Source organism: Cydia strobilella, chromosome 3 (assembly GCF_947568885.1).
Source record: "Cydia strobilella chromosome 3, ilCydStro3.1, whole genome shotgun sequence".
In the NCBI taxonomy this organism is placed as follows: domain Eukaryota; kingdom Metazoa; phylum Arthropoda; class Insecta; order Lepidoptera; family Tortricidae; genus Cydia; species Cydia strobilella.
Window position 1 is genome coordinate 12316010 of NC_086043.1, and position 26717 is coordinate 12342726.

The 26717-nt window shown below is 38.0% G+C and overlaps 1 protein-coding gene across 9 annotated transcripts in view; it reads right to left on the bottom strand.

Moving 5' to 3' along the window:
- Window positions 1-3184: 3184 nt before the first annotated feature.
- Window positions 3185-26717, bottom strand: part of LOC134755899 (potassium voltage-gated channel subfamily KQT member 4) — a 119082-nt gene continuing 95549 nt past the window's right edge. For 2 of the 9 annotated variants that reach the window (XM_063692561.1, XM_063692557.1), the window contains 4 exons: window positions 23840-23936; window positions 23469-23770; window positions 22284-22390; window positions 3582-4973 (listed from right to left, as the gene is read on the bottom strand). In XM_063692561.1, coding sequence (XP_063548631.1) covers window positions 4696-4973; window positions 22284-22390; window positions 23469-23770; window positions 23840-23936 — 784 coding nt within the window. In that variant the 3' untranslated portion in view covers window positions 3582-4695. Of the gene's footprint in view, window positions 4974-21275; window positions 21508-22283; window positions 22391-23468; window positions 23771-23839; window positions 23937-26717 lie in introns of those variants that run through there. The other 7 variants (XM_063692564.1, XM_063692563.1, XM_063692558.1 and 4 more) reach the window with 6 other exon arrangements.

Sequence of the window (26717 nt, forward strand, 5' to 3'; positions counted from 1 at the left end):
GGGTTTTTCCGTCTCCTCCCGGCGTGGAGGTTGTCATGAGGGTTTACTAATGTATTGCCAAAAATGACAAAAATCGTTTCCCAAAGTATTACTTCCCAAACTATTTTACGCAAATTATCATTTGGCAAAAATTTCATTTCGCAAATTTTCATAATCCAACCTAACTTAACCCAATGTAGTACGTCATTTCATTTGGCAATATGGGGTTGGGAAATGAAATGGTTGCGAAGTAAAAAACTTGCTAAAATTTCATTTGGGAAATGACACTGATGCCATAAGTTTGTTGGGAAGTGAAATTTGGCGAAAAATATTTTGACTAAACGGCGGTATCCCTGTCATGAGGGACCAGTGTGTGGTGTCGCCCTGCACACTACCTTCGAGAGGGGGAGCCTATTCAGGGCCTTCGGGTTCAAGGAGGGGACAGCTTCGGCTGTCGGCAGCAGGCGGTGTTCGCGGTGGAATGCTCTGCGATCCCGTGCTCACCGCCACCATTGCTGTGAGACGGGCATACCGTGGAGGGTTTAGTCGGTATTTGGCCCCTTGGCCACGAGTCCGACATATCCGTCCTAGTTCCCCGGCTAGGCGGAATGCCTAAATGCATTAATCCACGTAAAAAAAAGGTTAGAACTGCGACCCCCAAGAAAACGAACTGTTGCCAGAAGTGGGTTAGGTTAGGTTAGAACTGCGACCACCAAAAAACGAACTGTTGCCAGAAAAGGCATTTCTGCTTACTTTAACGACGTAGTTAACAATAAATTCGGAATATCTTTATATTCGGAAATTAAAATATGGGGATATTTAAAATAGGAATCACGTCAAATCCGAATTAAAAATTTCGGAATAATGGCAATTCGGAATTCGTGATTTCAAAAATCGTAATTGTTAAATTCGGTGTTTGTCACCATCGGAATTATTATAATCGGATTCGGAATTATGTGGTTCGGCATTTACTAAATTCTGCTTTTCGGAAATATAAATCTTCGTGATTTTCATCATTCGTAATTACGATAGTCGGAATTTTGATGGGTCGAGCATTTAAAAATCGGAATGATAAAATTCGACATTCTAAAATCCGGCATAAAATTTTTCGGAATTATATAGTGTACCCTTAAAAAAGATGTTCCAAAATGTCCATTCCATTACGTCACGTTTTATATTAAATATATTAAACCGGGTCACTCACGTTTGTAAAGTCGATTATTGCTCGACATGTTTCGCTCCATAACGAGGAGCATTTTCAATGAGTTCAGTGCCTCACGGAAGTTTTGTTATTAAAATTACGTCACGTTTTAGAGCAAATATTTTTTTTTATTTGTATGTGCGTGACGTAGTGGAATGTACTATTTTCACACAAATTTTTGGGATATTTTTTTTAATCATCAGGATTGAATATGCTAGTGATTCTGAGTTGAAAGAACCCAAAAACAGCAGGATCTGTGAGAATCAGGTTTTCAATATTTATTTTAGATAACGCCCAATCAATAGTCGATTGTATGGCGGAGGCTAAGTCCACGAACTTACCAAATTGACTCTTAAGTCATTTTGAGTTTCTTCTACTGATGTTAATGATAAGCACAAACAATGTTTTATTAATGATTTTTCGAGTCCAGAAGCGCATTAAAATTTCATTTACCTAATGTTATCTTCGGCAGGACATTCCGGTCGCGCATATTATTAATTTGTGAAGGTCGGGTGTACAGAGATTATCAGATAAACATGAATCAAATTTAATATATTATTTGAGCATCGTTTGGTACTCGGCTACCTATGGCCATTCGATTACACGAAGTTTGATAAATGCTAAAGTAAATCAATGATTAATAAAATACTTTATTGTTCACAAGTGCCCACCTTGTCGCGAACAGTAGTATCTATATTAACATGTCAATTTGGAACTACCTAGGTATACTTTACACAATAAAAAGATAGTAATGGTAAAGTCTAATTGGAGGCAACAGTAGGTCCCATTGTAAGTTTTAATACAGAACTGGCTAGGTCCTTTTTATTTAGGTAATAATTAGGTAACCTACCTACTATCTACAATTTTGGCTGCAGTGTGTCGAGAAAGATAGGTAATTTTGTTAAAGTTCTAGGGTGTTCTACTTAAGTATACGTTAAAATCTTAATTTAATTATTTTTGATTGACAAGCATATTTTACCCTGCTTTTATTAAGATGCATCCAAAATTTTAAAAATTGGTTCAAGAATAGGATTGTTAAAGTTGGTGCTGTGTAAATATTATAGGTAAAGAATTCTGCATTGCACGTAGGTATAGGTAGTATTGTAAGGAGATGCTGACTGGTCCTATAGAGATTAGAGAGGTTTTTACTTGACCGCATCTGTCTCTATTTATGTTGTCAACATATTCCAAAATTAGTGTTCCATGTAAGTCTTCTTCATGTAAGTAGATTAGTAGATAAGTCAGTTTTCCAAAATGGTATTTTTTTATACATATAGTTTCTATTACAAGTTATTGATACCGTTACATCAGTCTATTGCGTGTGTACAATAATTGCTAGGTTGCAATAAGCATTAAGTATCTAGGGTCCAAAATTGAAACTAAGTAGGTATCTATGTAGTGAAGGCAAAAAAAGTAGGAACCTATTTAAAAACAAATTTACTTTTAAAATATAATACTTAGGTACCTACAATAAATTTTATAGTTTGAATATTGTTCTACGATGGTTCATTTAAATTTTGAAAATTTGTATTGTCGTAACTAAGTCTATTTAATAACAAAATAATAATAATTCAATGTTCACTATTTACATTCAAGGTGGAAATGCTTGCATTTATAATGCAACAAATTATTATAATTTAAATTATGTCTGAACGGAGTATTGTCATAATTAAAGTTATTCGTAAGGTTATTATCTCACAACGAATGAACTGATTAAATCACAATAATCGCAATGATGAGCATCGATTGATGGGTGGGCTCTATGTCTATGGTTAATACATATTGGGACTTTGTGGGTTTTTAATAGTACATTACTACAGAGGCCGGGAAGGAAGGGGTTGCCGGCCGAATATAATATACGGCCGAACGTAGTGAGGCCGGATAGTTATGAGGCCGACAACCCGTTTTCACGCCGATGTATGTATAGTGCTTTTCTCAAACCCGGCTACCATCCCCCCACACAGTCCTACCGCTCTAATGCCATAGAGCCCGTCAGGTTAAAAAAAAACTTTTTTTTCTAATAGGCGTATTGGCAGAACGTCATAAACGAACCAAAAAGCAAATATTGCTTATAGTTTTTTTTTAATGGCTGAATGCCATGATGCTGTGCTACAATTATATGTGAAATAGAAATTAAAAAAAGCCACTTCCCGGCCTAGGCCTGCAACTTTGTATGAAATTTCATTACAGACCTCTCGTCTAGCCGCGCCTGAAACGTGATACTTCCCAGCCTAATATAAAGAACGTAATATCAATATTACATAGCATGTTTGAGAAAAACATATTTACTTTAGGTATTTATTTAGACACCGAGTGGGATATGTCAGAATATGGCTAAAGAATTATTTGAGTTGCGTTGCGGTCACAGGTAATGCAAAAAATATACTCAGGTAATATGAAATTAACCCTAAATATCGCCTGCCACTCCTAAAATAGGCGACACATGAGTTTTTCTAGCTTTATTATTAAGTCTATTAATTAAATTAATTTCACAAAGTAATTAAATTTGCCATATATTTTTTCATTAGTAATTACATACGTAAGTACGTACGATCGTTAGTGAATTTTACTGTACTGTGTTCCATTTGCCATATTTTCTATTTATTTACAACTTATGATTACTATATTCAATAAAATTAAAAGCTAAGCTTTCACTCAACTTATTGATAAAATTCTGTAAAATGTCTTAGTCCCTTAACCTTAATATAAATATTTTTAAAAGCAATAAGAAACAAAGAAATTAAGCGTATTTTTTACCTACTTGTGCTCGTTATTATTTACAATTTAATGGAGAAACGAGTTTAATTGATAAGTTCATGTTACAATCGACGAGGCTTAGGCAATGGTGGCCATAGCGAAACTATATTTACTGCAGTTAGGTTTTTACACGACACAAGTATCATAACTGAGTGCCTAGCCAAGGTCACAATCGCTTGCGCTACGACAACGAAACGCTTTGTGGCTCTCTATCATTCTCCTATATTAGTGTGACAGTGATAGTTGGGTTTCGTTCACTACGGAGCGTAAACGATTGGCATGTTGGCTACGCACCCTCGTGTATAAAACACATACTTCTTATTAACCAGCAGGAAATAAATCCGGATGACCATCAGTGGATTATTGCAGCATACAGGAAAGTGTCGTAAGGCATCGACGGTACCTAAATAGGCTTGCAACCTTTTATCCCGTTTCTGTTTGCGCCTCTGAACCTATTGCATGACAAATCTGAATAACTACTCGTTGTATAAATTGATTATTGTTTCAATAGTCACTCATTGATTGTTTCAACCATTTACTACTCAATCACACTAGGTTATGTAAATAAGCATAATATGACTGCTGTTTTGACTTAAGTAAGCACCTATTGTCAACAAGGTTTTGTGTACAGTTGGACAGTTTTAGCGACATAATAAATTGTGGAACATCAAACATTCTGTGAACAATACGAATTAAACGGGATATTAGTCGGGAGTGTATTTGTAAGAGAGAGGACCGTTGCATCGTTTGGAGGAAGTTCAAACGTCGGGCCGCAAGAGGTGAAGGTCGACAGCGACGTCGCGCCGCTGCGTGCGCACGATCCGCGGCGCGTGCGGCGCGTGCGCGGCGTGCGCCGCGCCGAGCAACGCCGCGTCCTCCGCCAGCGAGTCGCCCGAACCGTAGCCACGCTCTTCCCCGCCCTCGCCCTCCGCCTCGCCCTCGCCCTCGCCCTCGCACCACGACGCCGACCCCGAGCTGCCGGACGCCCCCGCCTCCGCTTCAGTCTCTACCTCTACTGAGCAGCTCGCGCATACTTCTGAAATTACACAGAACTCCTATTAGATTACATACAGTCATGCAACAATTGATTTATAAATAGGACTCTTAGATGGGCGCCTTGCCAAATAAGTTTGTACCTATATCGGAAGCTTGCAAACTCGGAATGGAATGGCCTGATATGTTTAATAACCCTGAATATTATGAAGTAACATCGGATTTACGATGGAGAAATGTAATTATTATAAGAAGGAATTCATAAAAAGAAATGGGTATGGAACCATAAGAGAAATAAGTTAGCTTAACTAGAAAGCTCGCTTCATACATCAGTTTCCTTACTTAATATTAATAAGTTCTATAGGAGGTAAGGTATGAACGTATTAAATTTTAATAAATTCAAAATTCGCTTAATACTTATTAAGCTTAATATCTTATTATAAATAAGTTATCGCAGTGCGCACTTAAGATTTATTATAAATGGCTTTTTATCTATGTATGGAGTGAGCACTCTAAGCTTACTTATTTGACAATTATGAAACGAAGTTTCGTTCGTGTTTTTCGGTTAAGCTTAGGTAGATATTGAAATAGTATAATTTCAAAACGTCGAAAAACATAATGTCGAAATCAATATGTCGAAAAATGAAGTAATGTATTCGTCCTCGTGTTTGACAGCCTAATTTTACTGTCAGCTATTTGTCAGCCCATTTGTCTTGACAGCCTATTGGGAAAGTGTCCAGCAATTACTGGGACATTAACGTTACCTATCAGTGAGGTTTAGACTAGCAAGAACTTGCATGCAATTTTCATTACATTGCGGTATCTGATAAACATTTTGAATGCAGTTTACCTTAGTAGTCAGCAATGTAATGTAAATTGCATGCAAGTTCTTGCTAGTCTAAACCTCGCTTAACAAGTAACTCAATACGTGCGTAACGTAACACTAATTACAAAAATGTATAAATTTAGTGAAATGGGTAGGTGCCTGCCTACATACCATATGCATAGCTAAAAACCTTAAAACAAATGAAATTTCAAAGTTACATCTAAAAATAGTGGCTTGATTCCGTAGATGCTGGCAGTATTTTCCCGCTGTATTGTAATACCAATGCCGTAAGCCAGGAAGCTGCCAGCTCTACGTTCACCGGCAGCGTCCACGTCAATAAATGAATTACCTAGGTCTAATTTCAACATCAATTAGAGAGACTCGAGACACAAAACTTAGCACTCAAAGAAACAAGTATCGAACGTTGTTCTCATGCTGCACAAATAACTATTTCTTCCTAGTTTTGTTTCCGAACTATAATCGTGTTAATATGTAAAATAAATAAAATTCTATTCTGGCACTCGCCGGCCGCTAGAAAGGCACGTTCGTTACGCTGATAAGTATTTAGAAATATTCAAAATTTTTGGATCACGGCAGGTTCGCCGTAAGAGCGGTTTCATAATGTCCGATCCGATATTGGATGTAGGATCCTGCATCCACAATGTCCGGCCGCGGGCTGTCGCTATGCCGTCCCCGCATACGCACACAAACAAAAATATCGGTCCGACCCCCCGACATGTCTGAAATTATCGGAAGTGCCAATCCGATATCGGATGTTGGGTGGAATCTATTGGAAAGGAAAGACAGATGTTAGAAAGTGCCCTGTGGCATGAAGTCCGCCTTGTTTTGGGTTAACATTATTTTTTTGCAGATTTCTTAAATTAATAAATAAATACAGAAGAAAACATATGTTTAACATTTTGCTACTATCCGATATCGGATCGGACAATGTAAAAACGCTGTAAGGAAAAGAGTGTTGATTAGGTTTCATTGCGAGTATACACACCCAGACTGGTGATATTACATCCATGATTCACACATGTTGTTGTTCGACGTTTTAAGATGATACTTTTTAATATCTAACGGCGGGAATACTAGGTACTTCAGTACATATACGGTAAATGTGATATCTTCAAGGTTGCCAGCCTATTGAATTTCCTTTGAAATGTAGTAAAAATTTAAGTAATTGCCAACCTTTCCCTTTTTGGTACATTCATGCGTGTTGGGTGACTGTATCAATTGTGCCTCTACCGGCAATTCTATGCAAATGCGTTTTGAATTTATTGATGCTATATATTTAATGTTACATGTATGTGATTAATGCTTACATTCACTGTTTAATTGACATGTATAAACATGGGGAAAGATAGTATACCATTTTTAAACTGCGCAGCACTCCATAGCAACTACCTACACATATCTATACATGTATAATTCTATACATATCTAAAGATGCAACGCATACAAACCAAACAAAAGTCGGTAGGTTGGTAGTTCATATAGAATTGGCACATAATTTTAGTCTAACTCGTTCGTATAAAAATACCGCAAATCGATGTACAGGTTAGCCGTTTGGCACACACATACTAGAGGCCAAAACAAAATTTTTGACCCGCAGTTCCTAAAAAAAAATTCGCTGCGGGGGGAGTGGTAAAACATATATTTTTTTGTATGGAAAAATTTTTTTTTTCCAAAACCTATGGTATATGGTATCATACGAAAGGGCTTTTTGAGGCGATTCTAAAAATATATCACGTCATTACATTTCGGGCATTTTTTTTTTAAATTAAAACAAAAAGAATTTTCGAAACATACCAAGTTTGGGCTCCTCCTCCAGACACGATATGGCAGATTTTTTTTTTGTACAATATACCACAAATGATACGTGATATCCTCATGTCTAACTCCAAGAAAGCAATTTTGAAAATAATATCATTACATTTTTTTTTTAATTTTTCAATTTTACAAAGTGACACAGTTCTACTTCAATACCTATTTCACTAGACTTATGGAACTATACTGCAGATACGGTACATATTAATCATAAAATGATACGTAATATCCATATATCGAACGTGAAATACCTCTTTAACCCTTTAACTGCGCCTTTCATCAGTTGGTATAGTTTGTTTAGTTTTTGACATAAAATATCAAGATTGTGTCCATCAGATACGATATACCCTATCAATTTTTCTTTGTACAATATACCACAAAATATACGTAATATCTTATTATCTAACCCCAAGAAAGCAATTTTGAAAATAATTTCATTTAGATTTTTTTTTTAAATTTCTCAATATTGTAATGTTGAATAGTTATACACATGAAAAATTTTAATAACAAAACTTCCGTGAGACAGACATATTAAATATATTAATAACGGGTCACTCACGTGTTTTAAGTCGAAAACGCTCGACATGTTTCACTCCGTACCGAGGAGCGTCATCAGGAGCTTGCGTCGACGGTGACGGACCGGCGCAGACTGCGGGCCGCAGCCCTCCGCGCCCGATGACTCGGCGCGGGCGCCGGTGGCGGCAGGGGGGGCGAGAAACTACCCTCGTTTACGGCATTATTGTCAAATGATGGGTTGCACACAACACTCACTACGTCATTCGCTAATGGTACGTCCACACTGTCCACCGACGCAGTACCCAAAACAGTTTTCCAGCTCGGAGGCACTGACCAACCACAATCACGGTTAAAATTCGGATGACGACCAATTTCGATAGCCTCCCGTACTTTTCGCTGAATCACAAACTTTTCTTTCGCCAGCACGGTTACCTTATCGAAACGTATATAGTGAGTCGAATCCGAATCCAATACGTGTTCCGTCACCGCAGAACCCCGGCTATCCCTGTTCTTCATACTACGTATGTGCTCGGACAATCTGGTGGAAATGTTTCGGCCCGTCTCTCCTATGTAGTTTTTCCCACAGGAGCAAGGAATCATGTATACACCCGGACTGTTCAAAGGCTCCCTATCCTTTGGCGAACGCAGCACCTGTCCTAGCTTCATATGAGGACGGAAAATCGTCTTAATGCAGTATCTCCGGCGTAATAAGTGTCCGATTTTATCCGTCACGCCCTTAATGTAAGGTAGGTATAGGGGCAATCTCTCTGCCGTAGTTAAACGGGGACGCGCTGATGCGCTCGCAACACGATAACTCTGCCTCCAGTTATAGCCATTGCATTCCAATACACGCCTCACGTGACCCAGCTCATGGTCCAAGTACTGGGGATCACAGAGGTTCAAGGCAAGGTGAAACATGTCGAGCGTTTTCGACTTAAAACACGTGAGTGACCCTGTGAGCGACGCAATCAGATATAAGTTTTAAATACCAGTTTTACGTTTGTTAAAGCTAGGGGACGCACGGGGAAGGCGGGGGTGCGCGGGAGCGGCCCCGATAGTTTACCGCACTAAAGCAATTTTAAAGTAGTCGATACAAGCTGTTGCACTCTCCGCACGTCCCTTTATGCTAGTTTTTTGTGGATGTACCGCTCTCTTTAAAAATATAAGTAGTTTCTTTAGTTTTGGCTATTTTTTCATCGTGAAAACGAACCCAAGAATCGTACAAAGTGGTCTTCGAACCGGATCCTGATGTTCACCACGCCGCCGTCGAAAATAATGGTCAAAACTCGTGGAGCTCTAAGAAGAGAACAGGAGAGAAAGGAAGCTTTTGAAGCCGTTCAAAGTGAGCCAAATACGAGTGCAGCTAAAAATGAAGCTGAATTGCAGCCGGACAAGTTATTGGAAGTACGAAGTGTGAAATCCGAGATGTTTAAAGTGGAAGTGATGCCCGGCTCCCATAAACCTGTGTCCGAGAGATCTTTTACAGCTTCTACGGGGGCTCGCAAAAAGCTGGAATTAGAGTCGGTCGAAAAGAAATCACAAACAGTGCAACCTGATAAAACAATAGTGTTAAAACCCCGAAGTACAAAGTCCGAAACACCCGGCTCCCTTAAGTGTTTGTCCCGGAAATCGTCTACATCTACCATCGAGGCTCGTAGAAAGAAGTTGGAACTGGAGGCGGCCGAGAAGAAAGCACGAATAGAAATGCAGCTTATCGATAAACGCTTAGAAGCGGACCTTGCCGAATTAGAAGAAGAATACAGTCCACAGTCGGAAACCGATAATCGAAGTGAGGTTGCTAAGTGGGTAGAACGCAGTAATTTAGAGTTGGAATCGCAGCACGCCGCTAATCAAGGTCAATCTTCAGGCATGCTGCGCCCGCCGGCCGTCATGGATTCCGGCACCGATGGTCCAATTCAACAGTTAGCCTGTGTACTTAAGGATATGATGTCCACTTCTGTTTGCAACCAAAACAACAATTCTAATTTGCTAAGCCGCATCAGCACACCCAAAGAGTTACCAATATTTTCTGGAGACCCTATGGAGTGGCTTCAATTTAAATCTGCATTCGACGAGTCTACCCGAGTCTGCAAATTTAGCGATAGTGAGAACCTATGGCGCCTAAGGAAATGCCTTCGTGGACCCGCCAAGGACGCAGTGAATGCCCTACTTATCAGTACCACATCTCCAGAAATACTAATTTCAACCTTGGAGTTACAATTCGGGAACCCTGACGTCATATTATCCCGGATCGTCTACGACATCAAACGATTAGGCACAATGACCCCTGATTATCACAGAGAAATCATTGTGTTTTCAAATAAAATAAGAAATTACGTCGCTGCCGTACGTGCCCTAAAACGTGAAGAATACCTACAAGGAATGAGTCTAGTCACTATTGTGTTGTCGAAACTGCCTACTATATTGTTATCAAAATGGGGCGACTATAGTTATCAACGCATCACCGAAGGAACTACGTCTAGATTCGACTTATTGGCTGATTTTCTTCACGAAGAAGCGCTCAAAGTGTCTACTTGCAGTGCTACATTACTAAACACACGTCCGGACAATTTTAAACGTAATAAATATCACGATAAGAATGACTATAACGCGCATACCGTATTAGTGCAAAGTGGACAAAATGAACCTATGTGCCGTTATTGTAAAATAGCTAAACATGACTTGCCACAGTGTAAAAAGTTTAAAAAATCTTTACGCAAAGATCGCTGGCAATACGTTAAACGCCGCGGTTTATGCTACAAGTGTTTGTTATCGCATCACGACCGAAACACTTGTCCCGCAGCCGCCTGCGATGTAAACAACTGTGGATTAGCGCATCATCGGTTATTGCATTTTATACCTAATGAGACACAAAATGAGGACAATAATAGTACAGTGCAAGTGACCGAGATTGAAGCCGAGCCCAAAACGGAAATAGTGACGCACATTAACTCATCCACTACTCAAAGGGGCTTATTAAAAGCAGTGCCTATAAAAATCCACGGACCTTGCGGTGTGATTAGCACTAGCTGTTTGCTTGACGACGGCAGCTCGTTTAGTATGATAAGCGCAAACCTTGCCAAACGGGTGGGGGTGCGCGGCCGTCGTGAGTGCATGCGTGTGCGTGGCGCGTTTAAGAACTCTGAGCTAGTGTGCGAATCTTATCTCGTGGATATAACTATATCTAATAATAATGGACAAAAGTTTACGCTTACCGCGCAAAGTGTCGATGACCTTGACCTACCGAACTATAATAACATGAACTTAGTGAACTGTGATAAATTTACTCATTTACAAGGACTAAAAAATAATTTCTGTAGTGAAAACTTAAAACCAGAAATACTGATAGGCCAAGACTACTACCACTTGCAGTTACCATTGGAAATCGTTGTTGGTAGTCCTGACGAGCCCTGTGCCACACGCACACCTCTTGGTTGGTGCATACACGGAAGAGCTCCCGCCCGTATGACGTCAGCTGCGCCCGCGCTGCACTCAACTCTGTTTATCTGCAATAATGACGTCACCGATGACGCGACAGAGAACAAACGGCTGCTGCAAGACCTACATGAAGAAGTACGTCGTTCTTTTATGTATGACTCACTGGGCGTAACTAGCAAACCCCGTGAGAACTATAACGACGTATGCGCCGTAGAAAAACTTGACAACACTTCTAAACTTGTCGATGGGCGGTGGCACGTTGGACTCCCCTGGAAGAATGAACAGTATGAATTACCTGACTCTTTTCCTAACGCAATGTCGCGCCTTAAGGGAGTCGAGCGCAAGATGGAAAAATGTGATGGCTATAGAGAGAGATACAATGAGCGCGTCCAGCACCTGTTTGAAAATGACTACGCACAAGAGTTGAAAGATACTACAGTAACTAGCAAAACATGGTACTTACCACATTTTGGAGTGGATAATAAAAATAAGAAACGCCTCCGGCTGGTTTTTGACTGCGCCGCTGAAACTAATGGATTGTCGCTAAACCATTACCTACTTAAGGGCCCCGACCTACTGAGGTCACTATTTGGAATAATGTTGCGGTTCCGAGAGCAAAGGATTGGTGTAACTGCCGACATTAAAGATATGTTCTTACGCGTCAAAATCAGAGAAGAGGACCAAAATGCACTACGGTTTTTATACCGAAGCGACCCTAAGGGACCAGTGAAAACCTATGCCATGACTTCGTTAATATTCGGTGCTAACTGTAGCCCCTTCGTAGCCCAATATATAAAAAACAAGAACGCTCAACGTTTCGAGCCGACGATGTTACCTGCCTGCGAAGCTATATACAACCAACACTATGTGGACGATTATATAGACAGCCTGCCAGACGAAAAAACCGCTATTGAGTTGATAAGAGATATAAAATCAATTCATCAGCAAGGTGGCTTCGAATTACGTAACTGGACTTCTAATAGTAAACAAGTTCTCGAGTCCATGCCAAAATCAACTCTCGGCGAAGCGGCTGTAAAGTTTAAAACCGGAGAACAATACGAAAGCGAACGAACTCTCGGCTTAATCTGGTTTCCACATGAAGATGTACTGGGTTTTGACGTTTCATTTAAGAAAATTCCTGAAAATATTATCAACGGAACACAAATACCGACAAAACGGGACATTTTACGAGTTGTTATGTCCATATTTGACGTCTATGGATTTTTGTCTCCGTTCACTGTAAATGGCAAAATGATTCTACAATTATGTTGGCAAGAAAACATAGATTGGGATACGGAGATACCTAACAAAATATATGAAAAATGGTGCAATTGGATAAGTTGTTTACAATCATTACGTAACATACGGCTGCCGAGATTTTATTATAACGCAGCGCATATGGGAATAACGGGAGCGAAGGAGACAGACTCGATCGCGGCGGCCGGTACATATTCTAGTGAGCGAGACAAGGATGGCGCGCCCGCGCCGATGCAACCGCTGAACATAGAAACATCGCCCGCTGCAAGCTATACGAATCTACAATTGCACTTGTTTTGTGATGCGTCTGCCAAAGCTATGTGTGCCGTCGCGTACTGGCGCTGGGAAAGCAACGCTCATGTGTACGTTGCATTTGTGGCAAGTAAGTGCCGAATTTCGCAAAATAAAATTACGTCAATTCCGCGACTTGAACTGAATTCTGCTGTCCTAGCTGCTAGACTGGCTGACACTATAATAAAGGAGCATAAAATAAAACCTAATCGCAAAATATTCTGGAGTGACTCATCTACGACTTTACACTGGATCAGAAACAAATGTCGCACTTATAAGCCGTACATAGCTAATCGCTTAGGCGAAATAGATGAACTTACCTGCAGTGACGAGTGGAGGTACGTCCCTACGCACCTAAATGTAGCGGACGTAGGAACAAGAGAGGCGTATGATGTATCTATTCTGCAAAATCAATGGCTACACGGACCGGTTTTCTTATACGATAATGAGCGCACTTGGCCGACGGATTGTTTACAACCTGCAATAAATGACAATGAATTAGAGTGTGTTAACATTGTACAAATGGTAAATAATGAGTATAATGACTTACCTGTGCCTGAGCCTACGCGATTTTCATCTTGGTTGCGCCTGCTTCGAAGTACTCACGCTGTTTTGATATTTATAAAAAGATGTCGAAAACTTACCGATAATAATAATTACGAGGCAATGGAGGAAGCCGAGCGCCTGCTGATAAGACAATCACAGGCCCAGTCGTTTAGTGACGAAATTAAAATCCTGAAACAAGGAAAATACCTAGAAAAAAGTAGTAAGCTACTTACCTTATCACCTTACCTTGATGAGCACGGAGTCCTGCGCGTCGGGGGCCGAATTGATGCTGCTGCCGATGTGTCACCTGAAACAAAAAGGCCAATAATCCTAGATGGAAAAGATTACATAACTAGATTGATTGTGAAGTCTTACCATGTCAGCGCTGCTCATCAGAATCAAGAGACTGTGGTGAATAACCTTAAACAAAAATATTGGATTATTAAATTACGCCCTACGGTTAAAAATATTGCATCTAAATGTATGGTCTGCAGAATAAAGAAAAGCCGACCTGAAATTCCCAGAATGGGTAACTTACCTGAAGCACGGATGGCTCATCACCAGCGACCGTTCACCTTCTGCGGAATAGACCTGTTCGGCCCCCAAGAAGTGGCTATTGGGAGAAGGCGAGAGAAGAGGTACGGCGTAATTTTTACATGCTTAACCGTTAGGGCTATTCATTTGGAAACCGTTGCTTCCTTGACGACCGATGCCTTAATTATGGCACTCCGTCGTATGGCCGCGAGGAGGGGATGGCCTCAGCAAATATTTTCTGACAACGGTACGAATCTTCGTGGAGCCGACGTCGAGCTGAAAAGGGCACTTCAGGAACTGAAAAATAATGACGAGGTTCGTAACGCTGCCATAAATAATGGGACCAAATGGACGTTTATCCCCGCCGCTAGCCCACACTGGGGTGGGGCATGGGAGCGCCTAATAAGAAGCGTAAAGAGCTCGCTGAAAATCGTCCTGAAGGAACGTGCACCCAGAGAAGAGACATATAATACGTTACTCGCCGAGGTGGAAAATATGATTAACAATCGACCTCTAACACACGTCTCTGTAGAAGCCGGAAGTGCAGTGACCTTGACACCAAACCATTTTCTTTTGGGCTCATCGTCAAACTTACCTCAAATGGGCATTTTCGATAACTCCGAGTTTTTTCTTAGAAAACAATGGCGAATTGCACAGAGGCTTGCCGATCTATATTGGAAACGTTGGGTCAGAGAAGTGTTACCCGATTTGTTACCGCGACAAAAATGGAATAAGGAGCAGAGGCCCTTGCAAGTGGGAGACCTAGTCCTTATTGTCGACCCTGATGGGCCCCGTAACATCTGGCCGCGAGGCATTATCGAACAGACATTACCAGGAAGAGACGGGCGAACCAGAATGGTTAAAATAAGGACGAAATCGGGTGTCCTAACCCGATCCGCCGCACGCGTCGCTCGAATACCTATAGGAGAAGAGTGCTGCTAGGGCAGCACTGGGGTGGGGCATGTGAGCGACGCAATCAGATATAAGTTTTAAATACCAGTTTTACGTTTGTTAAAGCTAGGGGACGCACGGGGAAGGCGGGGGTGCGCGGGAGCGGCCCCGATAGTTTACCGCACTAAAGCAATTTTAAAGTAGTCGATACAAGCTGTTGCACTCTCCGCACGTCCCTTTATGCTAGTTTTTTGTGGATGTACCGCTCTCTTTAAAAATATAAGTAGTTTCTTTAGTTTTGGCTATTTTTTCATCGTGAAAACGAACCCAAGAATCGTACAGACCCGTTATTAATATATTTAATATCACATGAAAAATATTTAAAAAAATTTTTTAAAGAAATTATTTTCAAAATTGCTGTCGGGGTTAGATATCAAGATATTACGTATTATTTATGGTATATTGTACAAAAAAAAAACAGTAAGGTACATATATCGTATCTGAAGGATACAATCTTGATATTTTGTGTCAAAAACAAAACAAACTATACCAACCGATGAAAAGGCGCAGTTAAAGGGTTAAAGAGGTATTTCCCGTTCGATATATGGATATTACGTATCATTTTATGATTAATATGTACCGTATCTGCAGTACAGTTCCATAAGTCTAGTGAAATAGGTATTGAAGTAGAACTGTGTCACTTTGTAAAATTGAAAAATTAAAAAAAAAAATGTTAATGATATTATTTTCAAAATTGCTTTCTTGGGGTTCGATATTAAGATATTACGTATCATTTGTGGTATATTGTACAAAAAAAATCAGGTATATCGTAGCTGGAGGATACAACCTTGATATTTTGTGTCAATAACTAAACAAATTATACCAACTGATGAAAAGGCGCAGTTAAAGGGTTAAAGAGGTATTTCCCGTTCGATATATGGATATTACGTATCATTTTATGATTAATATGTACCGTATCTGCAGTATAGTTCCATAAGTCTCGTGAAATAGGTATTGAAGTAGAACTGTGTCAGTTTGTAAAATTGAAAAATTAAAAAAAAAATGTTAATGATATTATTTTCAAAATTGCTTTCTTGGGGTTCGATATTAAGATATTACGTATCATTTGTGGTATATTGTACAAAAAAATCAGGTATATCGTAGCTGGAGGATACAACCTTGATATTTTGTGTCAATAACTAAACAAATTATACCAACTGATGAAAAGGCGCAGTTAAAGGGTTAAAGAGGTATTTCCCGTTCGATATATGGATATTACGTATCATTTTATGATTAATATGTACCGTATCTGCAGTACAGTTCCATAAGTCTAGTGAAATAGGTATTGAAGTAGAACTGTGTCACTTTGTAAAATTGAAAAATTAAAAAAAAAAAATGTTAATGATATTATTTTCAAAATTGCTTTCTTGGGGTTCGATATTAAGATATTACGTATCATTTGTGGTATATTGTACAAAAAAAATCAGGTATATCGTAGCTGGAGGATACAACCTTGATATTTTGTGTCAATAACTAAACAAATTATACCAATTGATGAAAAGGCGCAGTTAAAGGGTTAAAGAGGTATTTCCCGTTCGATATATGGATATTACGTATCATTTTATGATTAATATGTACCGTATCTGCAGTATAGTTCCATAAGTCTCGTGAAATAGGTATTGAAGTAGAACTGTGTCACTTTGTAAAATTGAAAAAAAAAAAAAAAATGCTAATGATATTATTTTCAAAATTGCTTTCTTGGGGTTAGACATGAGGATACCACGTATCATTTGTGATATATTGTAGAAAAAAAATCAGCCATATCGTGTCTGGAGGAGCCCTAACTTGGTATGTTTCGAAAATTCTTTTTGTTTTAATTTAAAAAAAATGCCCGAAATGTAATGATGTGATATATTTTTAGAATCGCCTCAAAAAGCCCTTTCGTATGATACTACACTCGATAGGTTTTGAAAAAAAAAATTTTTTTCCATACAAAAAATATAATTTATTTATTTTATTTTATTTTATTTATTTACCACTCCCCCCGCAGCGAAATTTTTTTAGGAACTGCGGGTCAACAATTTTGTTTTTGCCTCTAGTATGTGTGTGCCAAACGGCTAACCTGTACATCGATTTGCGGTATTCCTTTGAAATTGGGGTCGAGCGGCTTCCGCTATTAGTTGTAGATTTTTTTTTCATGGCGGAAAAACAAAAATTACAATTACAGTTCAATCACCAACCTTCAAAGTATTCATGGTGTAAATATTATTTTGCTGGCTTTATGCATTTTAAAGTTTTCGACCATGGAAATTGAAAAAAAGAGATTGATTGTGCACAAATGCCTCACAAATTCTTATCGGTCCGGGACGAAGACAGCAAAGTCGCTTAAGATGCTAAAAACTTGTGTCATAAAACGTTGCAAGGAGACTATCCGCCAACAGGAAGCCTAAGCGGAGGTCTGGTACAAGTATGTATGTATGTATGTAAACACTTTATTGTACATAAGACAGATTACAAACACAATAAAAGAACAATAGTTATTTGTTATACAAGGGTGCAAAGTAGTATTTTACCAGCGAGTGTGGAATTGAAACAGGAGCAAGCGAAAGGATTCTATAGTTGATCCACGAGCGAAGCGAGTGGTTCTAAAATAGAATCCTGAGCGTAGCGAGTGTTTCAACACACAAGAAGTAAAATACATTTGCACCCGTGTGTAACACAAAACTATTCCCCTCACTATAGCGAGGAAAGTACAACATCCACAGGCGTTAGATCATCTTCATCACTGAAATCACTTATTTTTGTACGATATTATAACAGAAATTATTGGAAATCATTGCTTACGTCCATGGGCGACGATGACTGCTTACCATCAGGCGGCTCGTCTGCTCGTTTGCTGAACATCACATAAAAAAAAAAAAAAGAAAACACTGGATATTCTGATTTTTACGTGAGTCGGTGAGAAGTGTTTTTAAGTAAAAATTTTGTTGACAATGTTGACATTTCTGTTCTGACGTATGAAATGTCAACGATGCGTTTTGAAATTGCATCGACTCAACTTGTGCGTTAACATCATTATAAAAAATCTAACGTTTCTTATGGAATTTTAAGTTTTATGACTTAAAATTATTAAATAAAGCTAAATTTGGTATTTTTTATTAGATTCTCAAACCATTTATTTAATGATAATTAATATCGAACGAACCATTATTATGAGCGTTTTACGTTTTGTTATCTGTCAAGCTACTTAAACATGCTCCATTCAAGGTCAAATTACTTTCCCCACTAGTGGATAAAATGCGTTCTTCCCCGCTTGTTTTAAAGGATAAAAGACGGCTTTCCGAGCTAGTGAGGGGAAAAAATATATACATTGTACATAGGCGGATTTATCCCTATAAGGGATCTCTTCCAGTCAACCTTTGAGTAATTGAGAATGAAACAATGAACAAATCAAAATAGACAAACGAACACTACGAACTGAAAGTAAATTATGGTTCAATTATTACAAACGTAAATAATTAAAACCTGAAATCTAGAATACAAAATATACACAACAACAACAAGACAACAAGTAATAAGATTTTGGAAAAAAAGTCCTAAGGTCAGTTAAACAAAATCCAAGACTTATCACGATTACGATTTATCACGAAAATTCATAGAATGTCGTAGTACTGTAAAGATGATTCGCCTCAGAGGTTGCTATTAAGAGATATCGAGCAATTAAACGTTCAAATTGAACCGTTAAATAGAACCAACAAGCTAAATAGCCGTTAAATAGAAGCAACGACCGGGTTTTGACAAAGGTTGCTTGTTGTTGGACGACGAGACATATGTAAAACTCGATTTTAATCAACTACTCGGTTCGAAGTTTTATATGGCCGATAGTAAAGGAAATGTACCCGAAAAATATAACTTCGTGAAACTTGACAAGCTCGCAAAAAAAATTATTATATGGCAAGAAATTTGAAGTTGCGGCCTTAAGACGAACAGTTTTATTACATCGTCAACAATGAAGTCGGACTTTTATATTAAACAGTGCTTAGAGAAATGAGTTTTGCCATTTATTAGAAACCGAGTACCGTGAAATATTGGCCGGATTTAGCCAGCTGCCACTACTCAAAAAAAGTTTTGGCATGGTATACTTATAATCAGGTTGATTACATACCCCGCGAGATGAATCCTCCGAATTGTCTCAATTTCGATCTATCAAAAACTACTGGGCAATCATAAAAAAAATTAAACGACTAGTCAAATTGTCCAGGATATAAATTCGTTGTGATCTACATGGGATCAACACGCCAAGAATGTTGACAAACGTGTTGTGCAGAATATGATGGGGTCCATTACGAAAAAAGTTCGTAATTATTTACATAACAGAGATTTATTTATTTATTTATACATATTTAAAAGCTAAATACATTACTATTTAAAATTCACCATTCATAACTTTGTTATATCGTTTGCTTAAAAAAATATCAATTTTCTAGTGCGTACCAATTCTATATGAACTAGGCTTTATCATCATCCCCATCATCAGCTTCATCATCATCATCATCATTGTATAAATTGTCTATAAGATTACTTTTGATGTAGGCGTGGCGTAGGTGCTTTGGAAGGCGCGAGCAGTTTAAAAATGGTTTATCTCTACCAGATACATCCGTAGAGTGCAACTATTTTCGGAAGATATTTTTTTGGCAGATGGCTTTTTATTCCGTGTTTACTTTAATACAAATAACATGTAGTTTTGGTTACAAACTACTTATGTAGGTACATGGCGCCGATTGTTTAATAACTAATCCTTTCTTCTCTCCGAGCAACTATGTCGACTCGACGTCATCCAACTCATACAATGTAATGCATCTCTATTTATTTAGGTATCATATGATGTCCCTCCTCCAACCAAATTTCGTTTAATATATCTAATTATTTATTGTCATTCCTAAAAGCTTTTTCCTTGACACTTGTACTTAATTAAAACTTTACGAAAATTAACCGAAACCTTCTTTGACTTCTCAAAATAATTGCACCTACAGTATTGTACTTACTGTTATTAAATAATATAATTCAGATAAAATTTCAACATAAAGAATTTGTCAAATTCATGCCATAATTAGATATATAGGATACCCAATAATTCACAATTTGTATGTATCAACTGTACAGGACGAAATGAACCTTCAGGGCATGAAAGGGGATAAAGTTTAGGGGAAACTCTATTGTTTTAGAATGTAACTGACATGTAAAACAAAAATAATTCCAAAAAAATACATTCTGTAAGTACCTCCCTAGAAGACAAATGAGCTATTTATCTTAAATACTTAAGTTCATTTTCCTTTCATGTCCTGTTCGATTTCTCAACCTGTATAGTAATTAGAGCTATAATAGACGTGGCACCAATAATGATGATATTTTATTAAACACGGCAAAAACATAAAATTCGAATAAGACATTCAATTCAACTTTTAATACAAAAAGCGGTACAAATTTTACAGGTATCAGTGATATATCAAAAATACTCCAATTTTTCTCTTAAATGTCTCATGATTGGTGCCGTTGCCATATAAAAGGCAAGGATGAAATAATTTCTCAATATTATTAGCATTCGTGAATTTGCTAATGAGCTGAACTTCGTCAGCTTCACACACAATACCATAAGTTTCAAGTACCTCCCTACGTCGATTATGTACATTTTACATGTTTATGCTTTCCAGGTTTTCTAAGTTCTAAACTCTACATTACATAACATGCTGATTATGAAGGGTAATTGCGGGTGACAGGAAGATTACATAATACAACAAATGTTACGTACGATATTGAACCTCTGTGGCTCGACACTGAACGCAAACATTAAACGAATAAAAAAGTATAGTTTGATAATATGTTACCTCTTTTAAATAATTGTTATAAAGTAAGTATATTATGTTACGAGTATATGGTAAAGGTCTTACCTATAGCTCCAATATAAAATTACAATTCATTAACTGATATAATATTTTTAACCGACTTCCATAAAAATTCTTCGAAATTGGTAGTTAAATTAAGCGATTCTATTATTGTTATTTGAAAGCTCGATGCCTCCGTATGGTGTGGAGAAAGTCGATTAAGAATTGTTTTTAGTTTCTAAAAATCATCAGGTAATATAGAAATGTAGGATGAAGAAATAAGAAACAATATATATATGTATAAATGATGAAACCAGGGTACAACACCTTTATAAGGTACATTAAAGAGCGGGGAACTTGTGAGGGTACAAGGTTAAGGGCACGGGGCGGAGGGAGACTATCATACACATTCCACATCGAAAGGGAAAGGCTCAGGACTCACGCAGCCGGCGGCGGCGGTGGCCGAATACAATGGGGCTCTCCCAAGATGTCGGTCAGAGAGAGGTCGATGACGAATAGTCTTCATAAGATGCTGCAATTTTGTAACATTCGCATATTTATACCTATGGCAACGATGTTTAATTGGTTAATTAAGGAAATCGTACACAACAGCAAGTCTATAATAAAATGACTTGCGACAGATAGGCACTTATCTACAAAAATGTTATGAAGTATTGTTAAAAGCATGATACTAACCACCAATTGTTTTTGTTAATATGTATCTACTGGTGAGAACCTGTAATTGGCTTTTTGTATCACATTTAGAAAACCCATAGAATGTTAACAGCTGTTGGATCTCCGAATAATAATAAATAAATTACAAACTTATTACAGAAAGCCTATTACTGTATGTTAAATTGTTAATACAGATGTAGTGCACAATTATTTTTCTTCGTATTTTCTCGATAACGTTCGTATTTGTCATGCTTCTTCAGTCAACCTCAGTACGTTTTGTACCGAGACGTCCGAGACTGACTGAAATAGCAAGACACGTTCGTACGTTTCCGTGAAAATACGAAGGAAAATAATTATGCACGACATCTGTACATAAAAGTACAAGCGTCGACAGTGCAGATGTACGTGTTATGTCCACCACTGACAGTGGATAACGTAATTAATGACAACACGTCAGCTGTATCTGATAAAGCGAGTCTTTGGTGGCATACGAACCGTTCGATAAATAAGTACTTAATACTCGTGTCAAATAGGTGACCGTGCATGTTTAAATAGGTTATCGTTATTGTAACCTTCATATACAGAAGTTAAGTGTAAAGCTCCGCTGGCCGAAACATACAGAAATTGACAGATGTGAAGTTATATCGTAAGCGGTAAGACTTACCCGAGCTGTCGGTCACGAGCCGCGGCGGAGTATCCTCGCGGTCCGTCGGCACTACGATAACTACCTCGTCATCTCGCGGAGGTCCTCCATTTCGATTTGAAGATGTCCTTGAAATTTAAATTATTGATTACATCTAATGAATAAAGGTTTAAAAAAGTACTAAATAATTTCCCTGGCCAAAGTATCTGAATTGAATACAAGGATTCCGGAGAAGTACCTAATAATGCCTTTTTAAAAACTATATAGTTACGTGCACAAAAATTTGATGATTAAGAAATAACTCGTAATTATCCTATCCATGTTAGGTTAGGTTATTGATGACAGGCGTATTATGATTGTAATAACAGGTTACGAATTTGATCTGGATTTGTTATGGCTATAATCTGCCAGTGTCAAAAGTTGACATTTCTTCAACCAAGAACGCGACACTGAAACGTCTGAAATATCATATCCGTAACAAATCCAAATCAAATTTGTAACCTGTAATTACAATTAGAATACGTCTACAGAATGCGTAGATAGCGTGTCCAAATCGTTTTATTGCAGAGTACGGGATCGGAAATATTTGGGGTGTATGTTGCGGCATTCAGGAAATACTCGTGGAAATAGTCAAATGGGTCGTTTCCGATATGGAGTAAGCAGATTACTTTATGTCGATTTAGTAGCTCTCACAATTTTATTTCTATAAATATTTATTTTCTCGTGAGAAAGTCACGAATTCAGTTGTGAGTTCTTCGATTTTTTTTAAAGTCATTTGATAAAATAACAAAGCTTATTATTTAGAATTGCGTTTTTATTCTCCTTACAAAACCTTAACAAATTATACACCTAAACCATCCTCAAGAATCACTCTATTCATAGGTGAAAATTGCATAAAAATCCGTTCAGTACTTTTTGAGTTTATCGCGAACATACATACATACAGAGAGACACACTCGGCGGGGACTTAGTTTTCATGCATGCATGAAATTTTCGTTTTTGTCATCTTTTGATGAATCAGTTTACTTTTTCAAATAATACACTTCCTTGAAAGCTTTTCCTACCACTGACTCGCTTGAAAAATCTGAACGTTTACTTGCCAATTTTGTTACAGTGTGGGAACACACGGCGTAGCCCCCATGCTGTAGCATTGAAAATGTTAACTTTCAGACAACGATATGCTTATACGTGCACGTGCATACTTACCTGACTATAACTTTTTTCCTCATGAATCTAGTTCCTAGATCAGAATAGCCCCTGTTCATGGGGCGCTTGTATGGTACGGGCGCGGCCGCCGCGGGCGCCGGCTCGAAGGTACGCGATACGGGCGAGTTGGGCTCCGAGCACTGCTTGTCGGACAGCGCGGGCCGCGTGCGCAGCGCCAGCGTACTCTCGCTCGCTCCGCCCTCCCCGCCGCCGGTTCCTGAACTACCTATTCTTCTCGAGGACCTTCTGTCCTCTTCATACAATTCTAACAAATGATCCAACTTACTTTCTATATCATCTACCTGAAATAAAATATTTATAAATAACGATTCAACTAATTAAAATAATAACAATAAATAACAATTACTTACTTGTCTTTCAATTTTAACTACTCTGGAAGCTAGGCTGATTTTGGATGCGTAGACGTCTTTCGCTTTAGATCCTTGCTTGCCAAGTATTTGGTCTAATCTGAAGTTAATTAAAATATAGTGTAAAATTATGTTGCGTGTTCATTGTTAATAAATTAGCTTAGTTTTATATGCATGAAAGAATTTAAAATAAAATGCGTACTTTAACATATCGTTAACAAACAGCTAAAAAGAACTACGAATCACAAGTATTTATTTTTTTAGTTGAGTGATTATCAAAATAATAATGTACTATTTAAAAGCTAGAATATAGGTATAATCAGGTGGGTCATATGTAGATGCCAGTGATCACACTATCTCTACGGGATTGATCAGTCTCAAAGTAATACTGATATTAAAATACTCATAATATAATACTGCAATGATAGTTCATATAGCATTAAAATGTATGTAAGGTCTCTTATTTTCCGAAGCAAAATATAATATTGAACTTTCTGTAAAGGAGTCTGTTTTATTAAGGTATATTTTCGAATTTTTAATTTATATAATTTTATAATAAGTTGATGATCACCCAACCAGTCTGACAACGTACCTGCATAACTACTTGACTGATTAGAAACATATTCCTGATGCGAACATGGAACAAACCTAAGTCGCTTTAGTCGGCTACGCAGTTACCCTCTCGTTAAATAAAAATACGAATAACTTCTAGGTTGTAATATTGTATTTCACAGACGACACGCATTATTTGTTAGTCAGTGATTCTATCATTCCGGAAATGAGGGATTTTCTATTGTAGCTAGAAATAAATATCCTACAGTTTTTTAACATGTAGATACGTCTGCGAGCGATACTCCAAATTTTATAATAAAGGAAAAAATGGAAAAAGACGTAGTTCAATTGGTTCAGAGCAACGCACGGGTTGCGGAGGTTCGCAACCTCCGTAACCCGTGCCGTTCAACAACTATAGGATTTATCCTTTAATTAAAAAAATCCTATGTAGTAGGGTAAGTAAAGCGCCTTGAGTATGCACTTTTGTCTCAGGCGATGCCGCTTGGGACGATTGTTCCTTAGGTCAAACAAAACTGATTTGGCCCGGTATTCACGATATCGTACCGTGCATACCCCCCAAAAAGGGGGGGGGGGGAGTGAAAGGGTCGGCTGCCCAGGTCCAATCTATGCTATATTTCTTCCTGCTCTTAGCAACTAGGGCAAGTTATATATCATTTTCGTATAAGTTAGGGACGAGAAATTCATGCATGAAATAATAATGATATCTTTCCATACAAAAAAAGTGATTTTTGTGCAAAAAATGAAAATGTAACGTAATTTCTTGTGACAATTTTGGCTATTACAATCACAGTGTGGCGATTTGCACTAAATAAAAAATTGGACAATGTAGCCCATTTATTCTTCATTACCATGTATGTACCAAAAAAGGGCTAAAATGCATGAAACAAGCATTAAAACCATACTTTGAAAACGCCAAATTCAGTGTTTTTGTAAACATTTTTAATCTTTGATTTTGGCCATAGTTCCATTTGTATGAAAATCGTCACCGCCATGCGCTAAAAATAAATTTTTCCTACAAAAAAATTTATGAAAGCCTCCTTGGAAATGATGTTTCCAGAATGAAGAATAAATGGGCAATATTGTCCAATTTTTTATTTAGCGTAAATCGCCACAAATCGATTGATTGTAACAGCCAAAAATGACACAAAAAATTACATACATTTTAATTTTTTGCACTAAAATCATTTTTTTGGTATGATAAGGTGTAACAATTATTTCAAAAATAAATTCCTCGTCCCTAAATTATCCGAAAATGATATATAACTTGCCCAAGTTGCTAAGACCTGGACGAATTAGACCTAGGGAGTCGACCCCTCCCTCCTCTTGGGGGGGGGGGGGGGGGGGGGTAGACACGGTACGATCTCGTGGCTACCGGGCCAAATCAGCTTTTTTTGACAATACATTTGGTGTCACTACTTGCCTTACTATATAGTTGTTGAACGGCATGGATCGGGAGTGCGACCGAGCGGTATTTTATGCAGTTCGAGTACATTGCAGTTTTAGTATGAAACTAAAAATACGCGTCTAAATCAATATTTCGTCCGTGGTCTCTTCGTTATTCACTCAATAATGTTAAATTAATAACGGACATTGGCATCTGTATATTCCACTTCTAATATGTTATAACTGGTAATTCAGTCACGTCATTGCTTTACAAAATATTTAAATTTTCTACAACACATAGTTCTGCTGATGTCTTTAGGAACATGCGATTCGCGCGAAACGGTAGAATCACCCACTATTGGTTGCAAACAGTAGGGCTAAGATGCTCGGTTTCTTATCATCTGTCATCATGCCTGTCACGTTCTAACAAATATGTAAGTGCGAAAGTGACGCATGACATGACAAGTGATATAAATGCGACCATAATACCGCCACAATACAAGGGTTATATTTTAAAATTATTTGATTAATACTGTCACGCATAACACCCGTAGGTGAAATTCGAAAACTCATTTCATTCCTTACCGAATTCTCGCGTTATTAATTCCAAAATAATACTGGTTTTCCAATGTCGCTTACGATTTTTATGTGTGGTGGACCATACTCTGGTGAAAAAGCAATAAATACATGCTTCTTAGGACACCAACTAAATAATTGATACCTATTTAAAACTGAAAATAAGTTGTTTTCTTTTTATAATTCTAGGCTGATCAGTAGAGAATGATGGTTACTGAACAGCAATCAAATGTCAGTATTAGGTCAGATAACAAGTATTCAGTTGGTGAAGTCAGAAAGCATACCGTAAACATACTGAAAAAGTTGGAATGTTGAAATTACATCTTATTCGTTATGCATTGGTGTCGGT